Here is a 22,318-nt window from a genome sequence, read left to right on the forward strand (position 1 = left end):
AAATTCATAATAAAATATATGAAATTGTATAGGGTTGTAAGATGCTAAAATCTTTCCCCAAGTTTTCTAATTTCATTTTACATCTATTATAAAAATCTTTATAAACATAACACAAAAATAGAATCTAAAAACTGCACATAAGGATCATAGAATGAAATGTACAGTTTATCAATTCTTTATTGCACTTCAAATCAACTAGTTTGAAATGAATGAGATATACAGATATTGAGACAGAATAATCAGGTCAAATTTTTAATTAATTTACTGAAGGAAAAAAAACACATCCAGAGATCCTGTAAAACTGATAATATAAACTATCTAATAGGGAAATGTACCGGTGGAGTTAAACCCAATTCCCAATAGAAAACTGAAATGTAGATGAACTTTTTTACTTGCTAACAAAGAAATGAGAGACCATAGGTAAGAATAAATCTAACAGAAAATCTGTAAACTCAGTTGATCATGAATTTCAACTCAGTAAGCTGTAAGTATATCAAAGACTGTGGTTAAAAGCAACCCAACGTAAAAAAGACTTTTTCTGAGGCAAAAAGCAACCCAAGGTAAAAAAGAAACTAAAACTATACAGAAACAAGAATAGAAGTAAAGACTCTTTACAGAGAGACAAGAAATGCCAACGTTTTACTCAAAGCTCTAGATTTTCAGATGGTTGCACACAATCTTTAAATCTAGTGCACAAAATGTGCTGCCAAACCCTACCAGGAATAATAATATACTTGTCACTAAGGGCTATTTAAAAAATCACTTTCCTTTGTACTGCACCCAAGAGGAATAACTGGTACAGTACAATGTATATATTGTTTGGTCTTAACTACCTTAAAACTTTATTCTTTTTATTGTTATTATTTTTTAAAAGGGATCTTAAACACACTATTTACATAAAAATAGAAACTAAGCCTTAAATTTACTTTTTAAAATCTGAATTATTTTGACAAACAACTTGTCATTTTAAAACGTGACTCTTTCATTCAACATGCTTATACTGTGTACCTACTATGAACATCTCTCTATACTAGACTCTGAAATCTTTCTCTATGGAACTGTTTTTTTCTTTTTTTACATTTTCTGAGATAGACACTGAGACTTTTTTAGGCAGATGAGAAGAGTCAATTATAATACCTTCATTTTTTTCCATAGCACTTTTCCTTGTTTCTGTATTTGGGTTAATGTCACCTTATCCCCACTCAGTTATTACGTTAGAATGTGGTCAGTGGATAAAGTAACTTGAAATTACTCAATACTAAAAGTATAAATTAAAGGCTCCTAGCCAACATAAAAATGCCCTTAATCCAATTATTAGAGTACCAGAAAAGGCGGGGAATGGGGGGAGGTTTCAAAATTATAACATTTCAAAGACAAACAAAAAGTTGGCATCAGAAAATCAGAACTTAAAAAAGAAATAATTAGAAACTTCAAAAATTCTACCTGCATCCTTCACAAGACACTTGAAACTTGTTTAACTTGATTACTCAAACATTTAGAAATAAATACTTGTATAATAAATATTATATAAATGATACCAGAAAAAGAGCAGTGTCAAAGGCCATATTTGTGTTAATGATGTTACCAGAGTACATTCATCAAAATTGCATCTTGAAAGCTGTGTCATGACCACACATATAAATAATTAAACATAAGGAATAGGACTTCTTACCCCATATTTACATTGGCGGGATGTTGCTCCATACTGGAAACGGCATTGTTCATCAGCATCATACACCTGACCTGGGGCCACAGCTGGATAAAGAAAGTCACGCTTGGGAGGCTCATTATCAAGGCAAGTACCACGGCCTGAACTGTTCAACATAAAGCATCAAAGGAAATTAGGTACACTATGCACTGTTTCAATCACAATTATTAAACCATGTGTTAAGCTCTTTGTTTTAATAATTGATGCATGAAAAACAATACTTTCTACAAAAAAAAAAAAACAAAAACAAACACATGGCAAAACAGAATTGCTTTACTAAAATTTAAATAAGAGCTCCTATAGTTTTTTCCAGCACCAAGACACAATAAAAGAATCTCACAAAACAACCTAAAAATGTCATGTTGGCCTTTAAACACTGATTTAAACTAATTTCTTAAAGAATCAAAACATTTTCATGTTGCTCTAAGCTTCTTGTTTGTTTTCAGTGAAAATATAACCACATCTGGTAGTAGAATCAAAAACACAAAATGTGAAAAAAAAATTTGTGGTTGTAATCCTTAAAGACCTAATCTATATACTTCCATCTTGGGCAGAACAATAGATACTGTGGTAAGACATGTCCAAAGGTTCTTGAAGTATTTCAATAACAAATGGGCTGAATGATAGATGAGGCCAAGATCCAAAGTTCTCCTCTCCAGTATATTAGAATTGTTTAGTCTCTCAAATATTTCATATTTCATCTAGGGTCATCAGAGTTGGAAAAGAGAATGTTCTCTTCTCTTTATAATTTCTGCTTTTCAAAGTATGCTTGCACTCAAACATAATATTTTAATTCAGTGGAACAAATAACATAAAGATCGCCAAAAGCCAGACAGAATACCTTAGTTTAAAGAGCTTTATACTTTGCTAAATATAATTGTTCATTTTTATTTAGCCAGTGTGCATAAAATAGGACAGATGCTTTTTTACTTTCATTTCACATGTGAGTAAGTTAGAATTTTTAAAGAATTCCTATGCCAACATTTAAAAATTTTTTCCAACATTCCTGTCAATTGTGCCAGCACTTGTGTTTTTTTTTCCAAATCTTTTCCATCCACTTTGCCAAAGCAAAATAATTTCACAAGTAGAAGTTCCTCAACTATTATTTAGGACAGTACAAATTTTCATTTATAGATAAGTAAGAAAGAACCATGCATAATAATGAGTTTCATATGCAGTTAAAATTTAATCATATCCTTAAAATGCAAAAGTTAATTTGTTACATGAAAATATATATTTACACAGTAGCAAATTCATACCTTTTAAAAATTGAACCATACTATTAATAAGGTGATAGATTCAAAGACCCAAGGGGCAAAATATTTATGCCCTTTTTCTTTCATTTATGTCCCTCTTGATTAATTTTTTAATCAATAAAAATAATCAGATGGAATATTAAATGTACTGAATAGATGTTATTATTGAATATTATCATTTCACTTGTCACTGCTCAAGGTGTCTAACTAATAGAGAACAACTTTATTTTACCCAGCTATCTAGATTTTATGACAGAATGCTTTTAATTTTGCTTATTGTACTTTTAGAAGTTGATGTGTAACTCAGTAAGAAAAATTATTTTAGTTGAATTTTTAAATTAGAAAGTTCTATTTTATTATGTAAAATATCTTCATATGGGTACACAAATTTTAGGCAAGTGCAATTCTACTAGTAAATTCAAAATTCTATATTAAGGTTAATGATAAAGAGGTCAATGTGAAAAGTATAATGAAAAAAGAATTTATGAGATCATTGCATTAGTAGTTTTGAAATATTAGTTTTACCTCTATCTACAAAAAAATGATAAAAGTTTCTACGAAGGGAGCTAAGTATATAACAAAAATAAAATATAAAGCTAAGCACTACTATAAATCAATGGGAGAATTTTAAATTTCCTGAATTACTTAAGCACAGAATCCTATAGGCAAAATATCTGTCAAAAGAGTAACAAAAGAAAGTATAAGATATATTCAACTAAGTGGCACCAACTCAAAGTCGATTAAAAATTATTAGACACAATTACTTTTAGGAATACAGAAAATTAACCTAAAAATTTAGAAATATGTGGACCTCAAAAAAGAGTTTAAGAACAGATACACTGAGGCAAAAGTTCTTTCTTGTAGCAAACTGAAAATTGGCTTAACTTAGGAGGAAGCAACAATAATTACTTCATTTAAAGTTCTTGTTTCCAGGCATTAGTGGTCTTCAAGTCATGGTTCATGTTCCTTAAAAAATATCAAATCAGATGACCATTGCAGGAAACTTCAGACAACAAAGAATGCCATGCACTGTGGTCACCTGTGGACAAATTTTTCTAAGAAAGTTTATCTCAAAAGTGATTTGTGTCTCAATTCTTTGGAAGTACCTATTGCTTTGTATTAATGTGGTCTAATTAAATATCTAGAAACGTCTCATTCTCTTTTCCAGTATATTTTTACAGAATAAAACACTACATGAAATACAATGTAAGTGAAAAATCATATAGATCTTTAAATAATGAATACATATTTAGGAATATGGCATCAACAAAGACCTTTTAAAATGGATTTGGCTGTATTTGTACAAATTACCAATGTTTGCAAGTGACTTACCTACTAGTATTGGCTCTGGGAAAGCAAGTATGGGATATTCGCAAGGCTGATGTAAATTGGTTCTACATTTTGGGTAGAAAATGTACTACATATTTCCCCCCAGTAACCATATACATTATGTACAGTAAAAACTTTGATTAAAGTGTTTGGGGTGGAGGAGTGAGGCAATTTTCATACTTTAATTCTTAACTGAGGGTTAAGCTACAAAAATACTTTCCCCATAATGTTATTAAATTTGCTACTTTCCTGCTACTTTCCTGTAAGTTAGATCTATAGATCACAACTATTAATTAACTCTTAGAAGATAATTCCAGATATTCTCATGCCTCTGCATCATTATTTACCATTATGAAATATCACAGATATACGTATAGAAGGTTGAGGACATGAATCCAAGAAATGTATATTTAACCCTCGAAGTGCTTTTCTTTGTTTTTTTCCCTTAGAAAATTTCTAAGTGCATACCCCAATCACATCCCTTTCTATCTCTTCAAGAAGTAACTAATATTATGATTTTTTAAATAATAATTTCCTTGGTCTTCTTAGTAATTATCTGCTTGTTTTTGGACTCTATATAAAGGAGACATACTGAAAGGTTTTTTTTTTGATATTATTTTGCTCACTATTATGAGTGTGAGATATATCCATGTTAATGAGAATAACTGTCAGCTGTTTATTTATACTGTCCTTTGATATTCCATTTAAGACGGTGCCACAGTTATTTATTCATTCTTCTATTAATGAACATGTAAATTATTTCTAATTTCTGGAAATTGCAAATTATGTTGATATAAACATTTTTGTATAGTCTTCTGGTACAAATGCTTTTCTTTTCTTAAAAATATTAGATATAAGGTATTGTCTTTTATTTTACAATTGTTTTCTTTTAACAAAATGGAATCTATGGGTAATTTTTATTTAATCTAGGTTTCTAGTCAATCAATATAAGTATACAATTCTTATGATGCTGAGCCTAGTGCTATTTATGCTACTATTTTAAAAATAATAGTGGTAATATTATATATAGGTCTTCTTGAATTTTCTCATTAAATGCCATTTTTAAGCATAGCTGGTTTGTATAATATGTGAATTTTTTCACTCAGAAATCATAAACCTCACTCATTAATAAATGAAATGAGAAACACTGTAGTTTCCATCTATGAGATGCTATTACAACTTACTATTGTTAGGCATAGATATACTTGTCCTGTGGAAAACTGTATATACAAAAAGTGGAAGTATGATTATTTCCTTGGCAGCATATGTTTCACAACTAAAAGCCCAATCCTAGTTAATACATACAGCAATATAGATAATTACTGAATTAATACACTCTACTTTTGTTTACACTTCTAAGACAAGGCAAAAAGATGTATATTAGTTTAAGAATATGTGTTTCCCTCGATTATATTCTTAGTAAATCAAAGTATATTTACATTTCCAGAAATCCTTGCAGCATGATAGCAAAGTCATATTTTATGTATTCTACTTCTAATTTAGAAAATTCTTATTTACATAGCTCAAAAATTAGTCTTGAAAATAGGAACATGCGCCAGAATTGAGTCTTCAACTAAAATTTACAGATCTCTATGTAAAATATGCTCTCTTGGCTTTGTTTCCAGAACACATGAGGATGTACTCCTAATTGTAATTTAAGATTTATTTTTCACTTAAACAATTATACTATAAAGTACAGACCTTTAGTCTACAACACAGTAGGTCAATTTAAGAAATAAATCTTTCTATATAACCTTGTACATATCTTAACAGTCTCTTAACAACAACAACAAAAAGTTAATAGATAATACTATCTCCTACTTTTTACCACAAAATTGTGCTAATATATCTAAACTAAGTAAAAATGAACTAGTTGTATTATCTATGGCAAATCAAGTGTCTACATTCTCATAAACTGCTCTATCAATCTTTACAAAACTAATAATATATTACCTTCTAAAATGAGTCATTCTAATCAGACCTTTCTCTCTTGCCCTCTGTGTACCTGAATACAATTCAACTTGAGGCTTTCAATACACAAACACTATACTGATAATGTTTACTAAGTTATGCTCTTTTTCTCCGTATGTAATTACAACCTACCAAAAATATTTATGGGTTAGAGTGAAGTCCCCAAAACATATCACATAATAGAAGGAGGAGAAATCTGTTCTGATAAGCTGTTTCTTGGGTTCCCCATAAAAAAGGCAATCTCATCTATAAAATGTTTTCTAATAGATTATCGATATTGATCTTCAAAGGTAATTGCTACAGAGGATCTGTTAGTGTCTTGGTAATCCTGTTCATCTTTTATCACTTCTTTTGAATTCTACGCTCACCTTTCTTCCTAGTTCATCATCAACTATAATTATTGCCTCTTTTTAGCATCCATTCTATCTGTGAAAATAGCTAATCTGTATTTAATTTGGAACTGCAGGCAATTTTGCTATAGATCTCTGACAGTTCAAACAATTTAACAGACTTTAATTTAAATAGAACAAGAGTTGATTCACAGAGGCCCCAGAATTTTTGAAGACTATATGAAGTTACTCTGTACTACCACTAAGTGGTGGAAAATGTATGAAAAACTGGCCTACATTGCTTCTGGCTGCCTTCCACTGCCTGGTAAATTAGCCCATAGACATCAGTGAGTGTGAGCCATGATACCAGGTTCATCTTTCTATAATTTCTAAATAAATAAATAATAAATAAGTAAGTCCCGCAGGCAGATAGGAAGGACACTACCTGCAAAGCCGTCGTCGAAAACATCAGAAGCTGGCATAACACGTCCATTTAAACGGAAATGGGTTCTTTATTATTTAATCAGGACGGCTTCGGGGCGATTCATGAACCACTTATTGAATCACCGAGTTTAAGAAATCTGAAAAAAAATATTGGGAGTTGGTAAACACCATCTCCTGACTGATCAATAGCACCTAGTGTTTCAGAATGACATGAGAGACTTTTTACTCTATTGGCATTTAAAGGCCATGGAATTGTTTTCAGTTGAACATAGTGAATAGTGAATCTCTATAAATCATAGGAAACTCATTGTTAAAATCCACCATCATCTTTGGCCTATACAGTCACTAAGTAGAGAAAAGTATGCATTTTGTTGGCTGGGCTGCAGTTCCTAAACAATTCATCTTTCAAGATTTCTTTTTTCTTGAGAAGAGAAACTAAAATAAAATGTTATGAGTCTTTTTGAGCCAACTATAAAACATAAATGTAACCTCAATCCCTGATCAAAATATCACAGGGTTTTTAAAAATATCACACATAGCTGTTAAAGCAATTAAGTCCACTGCATTAAGAAAAAGGAACAAAGAAATACAAGAAAATTACTATTATGTCTTTGTGCTCCAGTGAACTGACCTTTTTAAAGGGCCTTGTGTTTAAAAAACTTTTATTGCTTGGTCAGATTATAATCAAAGTTGTTTAGTTTTCTATTAGAGAGGGGGGAAAAATACCCAATCTTCTCCCAAATCTCTACCCATTGTCTTTCACATCTATCTTTTACTAATTGTTTTAACTTTATGAGCATTCCCATGAGGACACACAAGAGAAACATTTTGATAAAATACCGGATAAATAAGCCCATTAGAACCCTGTCAACACTAATCATGCTTACACGTAGAAAATGCAAAGAGGCAATAAGGCTTACATAATGCTTTTTGGATTAATTCTTTCAGTTAATTCAACGGAACAGTTTATTGCAACTAGTAATAATTTTACATCTCTCACCAAACCAGTGGTGATTTCTTAACTGTATTTTATCAGCAATTTAGGGATTCCCCTTTGGAGTGTTTTAATGGTCTTAATAATACTGTTTCAACTAGGCAGGGTCTGGCAAGAGATCACAGTTTGTCCTAGTATACAGTATACAGAGACAGTCCTAACAAATAGGACAGAGGAGAGAGAAATGGTACTTGGAAAAAAAAAAAAAAAAAAAAAGGAGGAAAGCCTTTGAAAATGCACAGAAATACTGAGCATGCAATTGATGGACACTAAGATTCCATTATAAAAACATGAGCCAAGTCAAGGGAGAAATTCCAGATCTGGCTTGACTTCTGGGGAGAGCAGATCTTCAACAGTGTTTAAAATTTAAGTAATATGATCATGTTAAAAACATTTTAGAAAATGATATTGCTAGTGCTTTGTGTTAAAAACTACCAAAAGATGTCAAACAAATTCTCTGCGGTCTATCTTAACAGCCCTTCACTCAGTTTTGGCACTAATCAAGTACAGTGTTATAATTTATCTATTACTAATATCAAAAGTTGTTGGTTATAGTATGGTTATTCAGAAGAGTTACATCCTAAAATAAATTTCAAATTCCTTCAATTTCACTAATACAGTAATTAATTCAAAAGAGCCTATTTTAAACATTTATCTTTTGATATTTGAGCAAAGCATTTGTGCTAGGTAATTTAAAATCTCTTGCTTGGGGCTTTTAAAAATATGTAATTATAAGTTTTCAGAATATGATCTGGCTATTAGCAGATATAAACCAGAATTTTAGTGAATAATGTTATCCTATATAACCTATCTGAATTTTTAAAATTTTACATTACAATCATGTTAAGGTGAACTTGAACAAAGACAATTTTTAAAGAGAACTTCTGTTGCTCACCTGTTTATGTATAACTCACTTTTTCACAGAGTATTTAATCTCTTCTCCCCAAGAAAAAAATGGCACAAAACAGCTGAAGGTAATGATAGAGTAATAAAGCTTGAAACCTTGATATTATTTAAAATAATAATATTTACCACTTAATGAAATGTCTATTAAGTGTTTTTATAAATTATAGCATTACACATAATTAGTTATATAATAACCAGATAATGTGTGTATTATTACCTAAACTCATTTAACAAATGGAGTCACTGACGATTAGAAAGGTAAAGTTATATGCCCAAGGTCACACAGTTAGAAAGTGTGACCTAAGTCAATCAGTTTCTAAAGTTCAATCCTGAAGCCCTATGCTATACAGGTGATAGTTACATCTGAGCTAATTTATATTCTTCATATTTAAACAACCAGATGTTTGGAATATAGATTATGGGACCAGCAAAGAAGTTCCCAAACTGTAGAAAAGATTAGTCACTTAATAAACTTTCAAAGACAAATTTTCATTTTCTCATGTTCATTTCCTGGGTGTTTGATTTTTTTGTTGTTGTTGTTTGTTACTATTAGATACTTTGGCCTTCCTATAGAACTCAGTTTTTTAATAACAAAATGAAATATGCAATCACTGAATTAAAGTTTGGCTTATGCTCTATTTATTAAATTATGTAAATCTAAATTCTTATGACATTGCTTCCCATTTATTGAACATTTCTAACACTCACATCATCAACCCCTCTTATAACCTAGCTCCAGTTCCTCTAATCTGTTCAGTTTGTGTTCTGTTTGAGTATGAAGGAAAACATTTGTCACAATGATACATTAAAGTATTTTGGGAACAGCCTGAAATATCACTGGGCCCTATAAAACTTACTCATTATGCAAAGTTTAAAGCACTACATACTAGGCTTCTATCAGTGGCTTGCTTCTGGAGCAATTCATCATCACTCTCCAGAGATTACTTACTCTAGAAAGCTGGTGATATAGTCTCGACTGCAGGCAGACCAGGAAAAAGGATTGGTATTTGCAGTAATGTGAGCTGCCATAAGTTTTGCTGCTTCATGACCTTTCGTCCCACAAGAATTTCCAATTCCATCATGGTTCATACCAAAACTGTTTTAACAAGGAAGAAACATAAGAAACATAAAAGAAAAAAATTAGAAAAAAGTAAAACAAATAAACCCTCAATACATCCTTTATTTCCTTATTTGATCATTTATTAGCCTTATCAACATATGGCTTCCATCAGGATGGACCAGATCCTCTAAGGAAATAAAGGATTAAAGTTAAAGAGACTAAGGAATAATATAATGATGCAATATATTTCTAACTCTCTTTAAATGTATCATATACTCTCAAATGTTATCTCATATGATACAATCTCTCCTTGAACAGACAGGGGATTCACATTAATTCTCAACTTACAGATGAGAAAAACTAGATTTAGTAAAGACAATTGACCTGTCAAAGATCACATAGCTAGTAAATGCTGAAATTGTTAGTAGAATCTACCTTTAACATGCTAGAGTTCAAGCTACCTCCGTATGCTGACTCCAAAAGGGAATAATGAAAAGATAGTTACGATCTACAGAGTTCTAAGTTACAGGGCAAACACAGTTCTTTTATTAATATGGGTAAAGAAGAATTAAATAGATATGTAATTTATGTTTGTGTGTATATATGTTTACAAAACACCTTTTGAAAAAAATCTTGATACATTTAAGGATTATGTATCTCACAATCCCTTTGTTTACCACAGTCTCCCTTGGTTTTTCAAAGCTTTTCTTTGTAATTTTTTTCCTGTGTCCTGTAGCTGTGCTTAGTACTATCAATGTGATCTGAAAACATATCTCAATGACAAATTACAAAATTTTTCTGTAAAGGATACACCTACTGCATATGAATAAATTTTAGCTTTTCTTCACAAGAAGCCAAAGTTTAGGTTGAAAATCACTTTAAAAACATCACTATTGTCTCCACTGCATCATTCTAATAAATGCACCATGATAGGTGCTCAGAGAAATAAGTAATTTATGTGACATGAGGATAAAATAGATAAGGATAGTTGCTGGAGGAAAATTTGGAAGGGTAGTTGAGAACAGATAAGTACAAGATAATAAATGCAAATAAATACTAATACTTTTGGCAGTGTACAGACTTTGAAGATTTTTCAGCAAGAGTAAGAGTAACTGACTTACATGGAACTGATCTGTATTTTAGACAGGTCATTATAGTAATTCTGTGTTGCAGACACTGGAGTGGAAAGAGAATGGAGCTAGGGAGCACAGATAGAAGATGATAACCAATTGTGAAATGATGTAAGTCTGAACTAGGGCACTAGATAGAGAAGTGGGATTAGATTTGAGACATGTTCAGGAAACTGAATGAACTGGCCTTCATAAATATAATATTAAAGAGCTATAAAAAAGCTACATGATATATCCATATATGGGGAGCAGGGAGAAGGAACTAGTAATTCAGGTGTGGGAACTAATATAAGCAAAGGAAGAGAAGTATATGAGACCTCCTAGATTAAAATACCAAATAACTTCCCAAGAACATCAATACTTAGTCTTCTCCTGTTTGACATAAATATGCTAAAATCAACATCTCTGAAGGGTCTTCTAGGAACACAGTGGTGGAGTTCACTGTTTGCTGAATTAGACCCATATTCTGTCAAAACAATCAGCTATATATTTACAGAAAAAGCTCCTTACTGAAAATTTATAATTCAATGAACAATATTCTATATTTCTCTCAAAGGTTAATGTTACTGTATGAATACTGCTATGATTCTTTTCAAATGATGATAGTTTTAAGAATATTATTTCCTTTTATCAGCAGTCTCATACATATCCCTGAGGCATGTTAAGATAGGTGTATGCAGGCACAGATGGCTTTAAGAAAATCATTTTTGAGATCCTCAACTTCCTTATGTATTCTTTTCTAAAAAAAGAAAAGCTTTTCTTTTTGAAATCATATTTCTCCCATCTTACAAAAGAAAAACTTATTTTCCCCCCATCCATAATTTTATAATAGTTCATTGCCTTGGGATATAAGAATATGGGTGTTAAGGAAAAAAGCAATTGGAAACATTTGGAGTCAGGATGAGAAAAAGAATGGCTTTAATGATTGAATAACAAATGTAGTTTCTTGCTTTCACCAAGTTTACAAGAGGGCATAGTCAAATTAATAACCAATAGGTTGTTAAAAATTCTGATGGAAGAACATAATGGTTATATTTTGACAAATAATTCAAAAGGAGTTCAAAGAACTGAGCGATATTTCTATAATAAATTTCTTCCATCTATCTATTTATTTATGTGAATAAATTTTCTTAGCATTCACATCTATAGGAACAAAATAAATCAAATTGGTGCTAAAATTCTGCCTCATTCTAGCAATACAGAGATAACTGCAATAATTGAAAACATACATCTAAATATACATGTTCTAATAAAAACTTTAATTGTGTATTAAAATTTGTAGTATTACATGCTCTTCTGATCATTCATTAACTAACTAATGATTATAATGTAATGAACATATGATCCAGAAAAAAAAATTTTTTATGATCACAGGAAATTTTAAAAATGCAACTGCAATTTAAATATTTTTGTTATAGCAATATTTGATATAATTAAAATAATTTTAAGCATAAAACATTTAAAATATATTAAGAAATATTAAAATATACATTAAGATTAATATTCTTGGAGGGAAGGAGGTACATACATACTGAGTTAAAGAAGGGGGAAAAAGATGTAAATTTTAACTATAAAAGAAGAACCTGTTTGTGTAATTTTTAAATGCATGATGACAGTTACCAAATTGCTATGGCAATTAGATTTGCTCAGGCATACTTAAAGGAGGTTTTTATTTACATACTAACTTTTGCAAAGTTCCAGCCTTTGAAATTACTTAGGCATAAGATAAAAAATTTTGGACCTCAATTGAAAAATAAATAATAGGGTATATAGTTTTTAAAAATTCTTTCAGAAGTACATGAGAGAAAAGATTTGAAAACTAATGAACTCAAGTATTTGAAGGAGGAAATCTTAAATTCTATTTATACTTGTAATCTTTATAGTTTAGGTGTCAGATGCAGATAGCTGTCATAAGGATTTAGGTTTCAGCTGTCTGAAAGAATGTATACATTTGCAGCTTATATATAAAACATAAGAAATCCAAGAAATAACCTAACCAATGTCAATTAGTTCACTGACAGTAACACAAAGTGAAATGGGAGTTTACAACTACCATTTACGACATCAGCTTCAAAAGACCCCTATAGTAGGCTGACTAGGCTGGAGTATATATATACATATATTTTAAAGATAAGTTCCTTCCTCAGATAACTCAATCAGTGAAGAGTTTGGCAAAAAAAGTGAAACTTACTAGTGGTCAGAGAAAATAAACAAGAGTCCACTTTAAAACCATCATACTGAAAAATTACAATGCTACCTAAGACTAGGTGTTGGCAGTGGTGCAGAGAAACTGTAATCTTAGTACACAACAGTTCTAGTGTGGTCAGGCAGCTGTTTCAGAGCACAATTCAGCAGTATTTGGTTAAATTAAATGGGAGATACACCATGACCCAGCAATCCTATTCTTGGAGAGATATCCCAGTAACATTCCCAGAGGGAACATGTATGGGGATGTTCATGACAGGATTGTTTATGATAGCAAGGAGCTGAAGACAATCTAGGTGTTTGACACTGGGGAATGGGTAAGAAAACTTTGGCAGATGTGTTATTATGAAATAGTAAGCAGAAGTTGGAAGCAGCAGACAAGATGTATGTCCACATATAAATACAGTTAGATCTTAAAAACTGTGAACAAAAAATTAAGAAAAGGAACAAGATTTATAGCAGTAGATCACACATGTAAACAAAAATTACATACACATTAACAACAAAGAAAGCCAAGGAATTGTTCCAGATTAAAGACTGAAGAGCTATAACCAAATACAATGGGAACTCGAATTGAGGGGGAGAGAGGTTAAAAAGAACATTGCTAGGACAACTTAGGAAATGTAAAGACGGCCTGTATATTGGATAATAGTAATATATCAATGTTAAACTTTCTAATTTGATAATTGTACCGAGGTTATGTAAGAGATTATCTTTTCTTCTTAGGAAACAGATGCTGAAAATAAGGGATAAGAGGTATGTCTACAACTTTCAAATAGTTCAGAAAAAAAAATACAGGTACACATACAAAAAGAGACAAAGAAATGTTGCAAAATAGTAACAATTTTTTAATCTGAGTCAAGTGCACATAGGAAATCTGTCTACTATGCCAAATTTTCTGTAAGTCTCAAACTTAAAAAGTGAACAAATAAACACATATATATACAAACAACCTGCAATTTTTTGCAAGGATACATATGAATTCAAATATACATATCATATTTATTAAATGAGCTATCTGGGAGGGAAGACATGGAAGTAGGGAATGGGAATATAGAAATTAAATAAATGAACAAACAAATAAAATATATACACACAAACATAACACACACACATGTTAAACAAGAAGGTTCCTTGCTGGGACTGATAGTGATGTTGTACCAAGAACAAAGGATAGATAGATAGATGAAGATAAAGATGTCTGATAGATAGATACATAAATAGATAGATGCTAAATATAATATAAACTCCTAAGTCTATGCTCTTGAGTTTCAAAAATAATAATTAAAAAAAAAAAAGAATAAAAGAGAGTTTGGTAAACCTGGGGTCCACCCTGATAAGTGAACAGTGGTAACAAGAGAATACTTCCATGGTTCGTTTTATGTATTTAAGAAAACATTTCAGATCAGGTAACGATTCTCACTTGTCGAGGACTTAAGAGAGAGAGGGAGATTGGGAGAGACAGTCTTCCTTAGGCCTCTTGTGATTTTCCCACGTTTTGCTGAGCATGCCAAGTCCTGCAAGCTCTGCTGTTAACCCAGGCCATTCCTCCAGATAACTCTGAGAAATGAGGTAACATCTCCTCCTGGACAAGAGCAGATTTACTTACTGCTTGCTATGAAAGTAGTAGATTGCCCAAGCTCAGTGTTTCTCAGCTTTGATGCAAACCCACTAAATGTGTGGCATTTATCCAAACCGTATTGTATTGCCTACATGAGATTTGGGGCCAAAAGGAACCAAAATAAATATGCTGATGCTCATGCTGCTTGCTGTGCTGAATTAATGAAGTCCTTTGTCTCTGACCCAGGAATCTCATGTCTTTTGTTAGCATCCATGCAAAAGTAACAGGCTAACTTGTTAGCTTAAAAGTAGTGTAAAATCAAATCTCAAATCCAGTGAGAGGTTTGTAGTTGATTAGGATTTCATACCGAATTATGGAAAGCTAAGTAATCCTAAAAGCTTCAAAATTAGTCTTAATTTTTCAGGAAATGAAGCCCAAAATTTCAAAAATAAATAACTATTAAAACAAAGTAAGCTTTTTGTTTTGTTTCTTTCCTGGAAAATAAATTGTAAGTTGAAGATTTTCAACTGAACCTCACAGTGGATACAAGTAAAAGACCAGAGATTCCTTTCTCATATCTTAGTATTTCTGATTCTATCTCAAAAGTTTAAAGGACATTCTTATTTCTATATTATTCAGTAAAAAGTTCTCCCCCTTTTTGCTCTAAGACATCACCAAAAAGCAATAAGAAAAATAAGAAACAGAAACTCAAAATCTATATTTACTGAAAAGTAGGAAACTTCTAAAACTATAAACCACAATATCATAATATATGTGGGAGGATGGCTGAATACAGAAAACTCAGAGAGGAATGCAGAAAGACACAGAGGGGACAACAGTAACTGATCTAAAGCTAAAACAAGCCAAGCATGTTCTCCAAAGCTAAGTGCAACAATCTGAGGAACAAAACCAACAGTAGTTTCCTACAGAGTAAGGGTGCAAACTGTTGGAATATACACTCTCATTATAATTGTCAGAAGAGTAGAGTGGCCTAACTGGGGAGCCATACAAACCATATTTGTAGGAATCAGTCTGTCAGTGAGGAAAGGTGAAAGAGAGATTGTACGTTATCAGTACTTTTTAAAGAGATACAGTAGTGTTAAAGAATTTGAATTTGAATCATATACAATACTGTATATCACTAACAAGTATCTGCTGAGAAAGTAGTTCTGGCCCCTACACAACATAAACCTTCTAACAAGCAGTTCACCTAGAAAAATCAAACTCATTCAAAGACCTGTAATTCAAAAGGAATAAGAGGTGCATCTATAAATGTATTAAATGATTTTTTTTTAAAGAATAGGAAAATACAACTAGAATGAGGGGCACTCAGTGGAAAAAATGTTGCTACAGGAAAGATAATAATTGGACAAAAATGAAGTTGAACAAACTTGATGAAACCATCACTTTATAAAAATGAGAATTCAGTGCAGAGATACAAGTAATCAGGGAAGAGATGAAAACATGAACTGTGAGGAAATCCCTTGGAGGGTGGAGGCAAGGGGGAATAAAACCATCACAGGAGAAAGGCCATGCTCAGGTAGCAAAAGAAAGAAAAAAAAGGGCAACTGCTAAAAACATTCCTCACAAATGAAAAGAGCAAGCAAAATGAAATTGGACAAAGAGTTTAAAAGGATCAAAGGAATCCAATATATGGATCACTGTTGTCCCCAAAGAGAAGAATCAAAATAATAAACAGAAAGTAAAGTGGTTTAAAAGATAAAAGAAAACTAGTAGGAAATAAAAACTGCTAAAATCTTATGAAATGTGAACTATTCTATGTCCTAGGAAAAACTGACACAGATGAATCCACCCTGAGCCAAATCCTAGTAAACTTACTGGACATCAAAAATAAAATATATCCTGGGGAATCAGGGCAAAAGAACAAATTACCTGTAATAGTAAGACAATTGGATTAACCTCAGATTTCTCTATGGTGATATTTAATACCAACATACCATGAAGTAGTGCCTAGGAAGATTTGTGCATCCAGCCAAAACTGAGTATAAAATCATTTGAACAAGAACTCAAGAAATAGAGGCCATATGAATCATTCTTACAAAAACTGCTATAAGAAAACTTGAAGGAAATAAAAACTGTTATCTCTACCAATTTAAGAAATAGAACATTTTCAGAATAAATCCTTGACTCTTATATTTGCCTTAACAATTATATTCTTCCTCTTCTGAGAACCACTATCCTGATTTCTGTGGTAATCATTCCCTATGCACCTCCAAACCTCTATATTACCTGATGTTGAAATCTATAAAAGTGGAATCACATTGTATACAGTCTTTGATAACTTGCTTCCTTTATTCAACAACTTGTTAGAAACTGTTATCTGTGCTGAGCTGTCTAGCTATATACATAACCCATCTTCACTGCTATATAGGTTTCCTCATATACATACCATTTAATTATCTATTCTATGATGAAAGATTTGGGGGTGGCTCCTAGTAGGGGGCAACTATGGACAATGCTGCTATGAGCATTCTTAAACATAACTCATAGTCATATATATAAGAGTACTTCTAGAACAGCTTCTAAAACTTTTGGTTTCAGGATCCTTTTCACTCTTAAAAATATTGATGACCCCAAAGAACTTTTGTTTACGAGGCTGTATGTAGTGATATTTATCATACTAAAAATTAAAATTGAGAAAATTTAAAAAGTTATTAATTCTTTTAAAGTGTTAATAAACCCATAAATAACCATTTAAATTTTCAAAATCTTCAAAAATAAAATAATGTCAGTGAGAAGAGTAATATTGTTTAATTATATTTTTGCTAATCTCTTTAGTTTCTGGCTTACTAGAAGACAGCTGGATTCTCATACCTGCTTTTTCATTCAATCTAGGGTGGTTTTTGTTTTGATTAAAGTATATGATGAAAATACGGAGTCACACTTATATACAGTTGGAAAGGGAAGAGTATTTTCACAGCCCTTTCAGATAATTGTGAATTTTTTAATACTACAATAAAACTTGACAACTAGTAGTTTATTTTTAAAAGGTTAGCTGCAGTGTGGGTTCTGAAACCATTATCAATGATCTTTTGTTGTCCCATTTCATTAATATCACCAATCTCATTGGAAAAGTCTTTAAGTATTAGGAAACTGTCAAGCTCATACTGACAGAACTTTTCCTAAATTTGAACTTTTGCTCACAAGTTCCAGTTTAATCACTGGCAATATACAGTGTCAGTTGTTTTCCTTGAATAATAAGCTCATCTGTTCACTTTTCAAGTGTATTTCTGTCAACTACCCATAGATTCTCATTTGTTCTTTTAAATAAAAAGTGTGTTCCAGGAAAAAAGCAGCTAGTTCATTTCAAACAATTGTACAAGTGTTTTTCATTATGACAACCATTAGACTAAGATATGGAGCAAAAAGTGCTTTACATACTTTCCATTTTGTAATATAGATGATTTGATAAAAGATGTACTTAAGGATCATGATTCAATAAAGTCAATAATCTTTCTGCTTCATCATTCTTAAGTGAAACTGGCAAGATGGGGAAAAAATACGACTATTAATATGGTTGCCTTGACTTATGCTAAAGTGCCAGTACATACCCACCATTGCTTTTGCACAATCAGTATAAACATCAATAGTTTTCTTTTTAAGGCAAGTTAAGTCTTAGTATTATTATGAAAATAGTTTTAATCTGAAAGTTCTTTGAGAATCCCAGGGTCTATGGACCACAATTTGAGAATCACTGCTCTAGGATATATGTAGAAAATAAATTATTGGGTCATGAGTTATATAAAATTTCAACTTTACTAGATAATATCTAACAGATTTTCAAAGTGGTTGCACCAATCTCACCTGTAGTATAAGAATTCCAGTTGTATCACATTTTCACCAATATCTGGTATTGTCAGACTGAGCATGATGGATATAATTTACATTTTCCTGATTGTTAATCAGGTTGAATATCTTTATATATATACATATATCGACCATTTGGATTTCTTCCTTTGTAAAATGTTCAAGTACCTTGTACATTTATGTGGTAAGAAGAATTCCTTATATCAACTATATCAGCTGCAAACATCTTTTCCTATGCTGTGTCCTATCTTCTCATTTTACGGTATCTTTTGATTAAGTTTACAATTTTAATGTAGTTAAACTTGCTAACCATATACTTCATGATTAGTGATCTTTATGTCTTATTTTAAAAAAAATCCTTCTTTACCCCAAGGTCATGGGGATTTACCTCTACAATGTGTTCTAAAACCTTTAATAGTTTGATTTTCACATTTAGGTATTGTTGGGTCCTATGGTAAGAGTATATTTAGTTTTATAAGAAAATGTCAAACTGTCTTCCAAAGTGACTGTTAATAATAAATCCTGAGGTTATGTATGGCTTGACACAGGGATCCATTTTCACATGTTACTTCACCAAGCAGAAAGTATTTTTTAATATTTTTTTTGATTCACAATCCGAAGCATATGATCAGAGTTTAATAATTGGGGATGATGACTTAGAGGCTTAGTGAACGAAAAATCTACAGCTGACATTTAACTCGCATAAACTGAGGGGACTCACAAGGTTAAAATGCAGATCCAATAAACATTCTCTGATTAAGCATGGACTACATAGAATCTGACACTCCATATTCACCACAATGAACTTCACTTTTTTTCTGCACTTCTTGCAATGACTGTAACTAGAGTTATGTAACTCATAAGTACAGGAATGCTCAACTCTGCTTATGGGTTCTGGGACCCATTTTATTCACTGTTAGGGAGAATTTAAAGAGACTGAAGCCAATAGACTTGTGGAACAGCATCAAATATGGCATGTTGTCCAGTTCAGTTCCAGTTTTTGAGGTAACTGTAGTTGTTGGGCTCTGGTCCTATTCCTTGTGGAAAAAAACACTATCTTACACCTGATATCCTTGTTTATTTCACTTGCTCCTGAAATTCTGAGACCCTGACCAGTATTCCACTTCTTTTTGAGGAGGGATTTAATTTGGCTTCGGGGTATAAAAGCCCTAGGTATGTAACTCAGGTTGCCTTATGCTTCACCCTCTATGATACACACTTATAGAAATCCACAGGACTTCCCTGATATTGACAATTTCCTGACTGAATTTTTATCTAAACACTGCTGGCAGACTAAACTAGTAAAGTTCTCACAACATGAGTTGGATATAATGTGCTTAATTAGTTACCATAATTTAAATAGACTCCTGTTGGTTATACAGCAGGGTGTATTGGGAACTAGTCCAATTTAGAAAACAAAAGCTTATGACTGTAGCATAGGAACACATAGTTGATTTATTCGAGTTGCTTTATTCAAGTGTTATTTTACCCATGGTTTTGTGTGCTTTTGTTAAGAACTACTGATGCTTAAGCATTGTGCTCTCAGCAGAAATATAAGGTCAAGGCCAATGAGACAGAAAAGACAATAGCTATGGTGTGTTGTTAAAAGGAAAAAGTTGATGTGATTAGGTTTGTTTGTCAGGCTTGATCAAAAACTTCAGTAGTTTAATTTCTGTAGGAAAAATGATTTTGAAATAATGAGTTGACAATCTGGTTTCTAATCAATTTTTTCATATGCAAATAATATTTTTAAACATAATTTTAAATAACATAGAATCTTAAGAACTGCAACTATGTCATTAGAGGGGGAAAAAAAAGGCACTCTATTCATTTGGCCTGATTTCATCACCTACCCTATCCAGCAAAGTTTCTCTTCTGTGGGGCATAGTACTCCCTGGATGGTCCTTCTCTCCAAAGCTCAACCAAGGTTCTTGACTTCACCTCATGTGAGTACAGATGTTCATTCAGTGCATGGAGAAACAATCAGGAATCATAAAAATTGCCTGTTAACTTATCAATGCTATTTTAATAAAAAGGCTAATTAAAACTCTATCAGATATTTTTTATGGAAACTGACATTCAGATTCCAAAATTAACATAGGAAAGTAAAGGCTCAGGAAAAAACCAAGAGGGTGTTGAAGAAGGAGGGGATAACCTCAGTATCTGTCTTAAAACTAAAGTAATTAAAGCAACATGTCCTCACACAGGGAATCTTTGAAAATAACAATAATAAAAGGTATGAAATAAAAATGGAACAATATTAACATTTGTTAAATCTGAATAGTGTGCACATGGATGTCTGTTACAATACACACACACATAGACACACACACAGAATATTTCAAAGTAAAACATTTTAAAAGAAAATCTCTATATAGTTAATTACATGTATCTGAATATATAAAGAATACTTTGTTCTAAAACTCAGCAATTAAATTTTCCTTTCAGACCAATTATATAAGATAGCTAACTCGGCTTTGTAAAATGACAGTTTTATAGTTCTGAAGCTAATTTTTGGGACCTTTAAACATTTTAATTCACAAATAATGGTATAAATTATTACTATATGTCCAGGATAACTTACATAAGCCTATTTAACCTATTTTACAGACTAAATCTGTGCCTCTGAAATAGAAAATAGTATATGACAACACTGTTGGAATTAACAAGCAAAATGGAATATATTAATTTTTTTCTGTAGAATTAATAATACTTGAAGAAGAGCAGATTTATCAAAGAAAAAGATAAGTAAAAGTTACTGAACTTCTAAAAGGCACTTGTACCTATTATCAAAAAGTCCTGTAGGTAAATGGTTTTGATTCTTTTATATCTAAATCTAAAAATTTGTGTTTTTCTTACTTTCCCTCATAAAGATATACCATGAACACTACATAACCTCAGCCTAGTAGTTTTGCTTTTTTTTTTTTTTTTTGGCTTACAGGTAGACTTCCAGCTGCAAAATAAATGAGTTTGAAATGGGTATGAAATGTACAGTATGGAGAACATAGTCAATAATTATGTAATATCTTTGTATGGTGACATATCATAACTAGACTTATTGTGGTGATCATTTTGGGATATATAGAAATACCAAATAACTATGTTGTATAACAGGAACTAACATAGTATTGGAGGTCAATCACACTTCAAAAACAAAATTATAGAAGAAGAGATCAGATTTGTGGTTACCAAAGGTAGAGGGAAGGGCAGGGAAAAATGGATGAAGGTGGTCAAAAGATACAAATTTCCAGTTATAAGATAAATAAGTACTAGGGGATGTAGCAACATGATAAATATAATTAACACTGCTATATGTTATATATGGAAGCTGCTAAGAGAGTAAATCCTAAGAGTTCTCATCACACACAAAGATTTTTCTATTTCTTTAATTTTGTACCGATATGAAATGATGGAAATTTACTAAACCTATTGTGATGATTGTTTCATGATGTATATGTCATACCATTATGCTGTATAACTTAATCTTATACAATGCTATGTGTCAATTATATCTCAATAAAACGAAGAAAAGAAGAATACAAAAAAAAAAACAAAAAACAAAAAACGAACTGTGTGATTCAGAAGATGTTCTTGAAG

At 31.6% G+C, this 22,318-nt stretch overlaps 1 protein-coding gene across 8 annotated transcripts in view; it reads right to left on the minus strand.

Annotated features, from left to right (window-relative positions):
* The window catches only part of ADAMTS6 (ADAM metallopeptidase with thrombospondin type 1 motif 6), a 263,530-nt gene that overhangs the window by 110,108 nt on the left and 131,104 nt on the right, over positions 1 to 22,318 (minus strand). For all 8 annotated transcript variants that reach the window (XR_012504565.1, XR_006722682.2, XM_074358973.1 and 5 more), the window contains 2 exons: positions 9,887 to 10,033; positions 1,673 to 1,814 (listed from right to left, as the gene is read on the minus strand). Coding sequence is in view for 6 of the 8 variants with exons in the window: in XM_074358973.1 (XP_074215074.1) it covers positions 1,673 to 1,814; positions 9,887 to 10,033 (289 nt within the window). In the remaining 2 variants the exon portion in view is untranslated. The remainder of the gene's footprint in view (positions 1 to 1,672; positions 1,815 to 9,886; positions 10,034 to 22,318) is intronic.

This window comes from Camelus bactrianus, chromosome 3 (genome assembly GCF_048773025.1).
Source record: "Camelus bactrianus isolate YW-2024 breed Bactrian camel chromosome 3, ASM4877302v1, whole genome shotgun sequence".
Lineage (NCBI taxonomy): Eukaryota > Metazoa > Chordata > Mammalia > Artiodactyla > Camelidae > Camelus > Camelus bactrianus.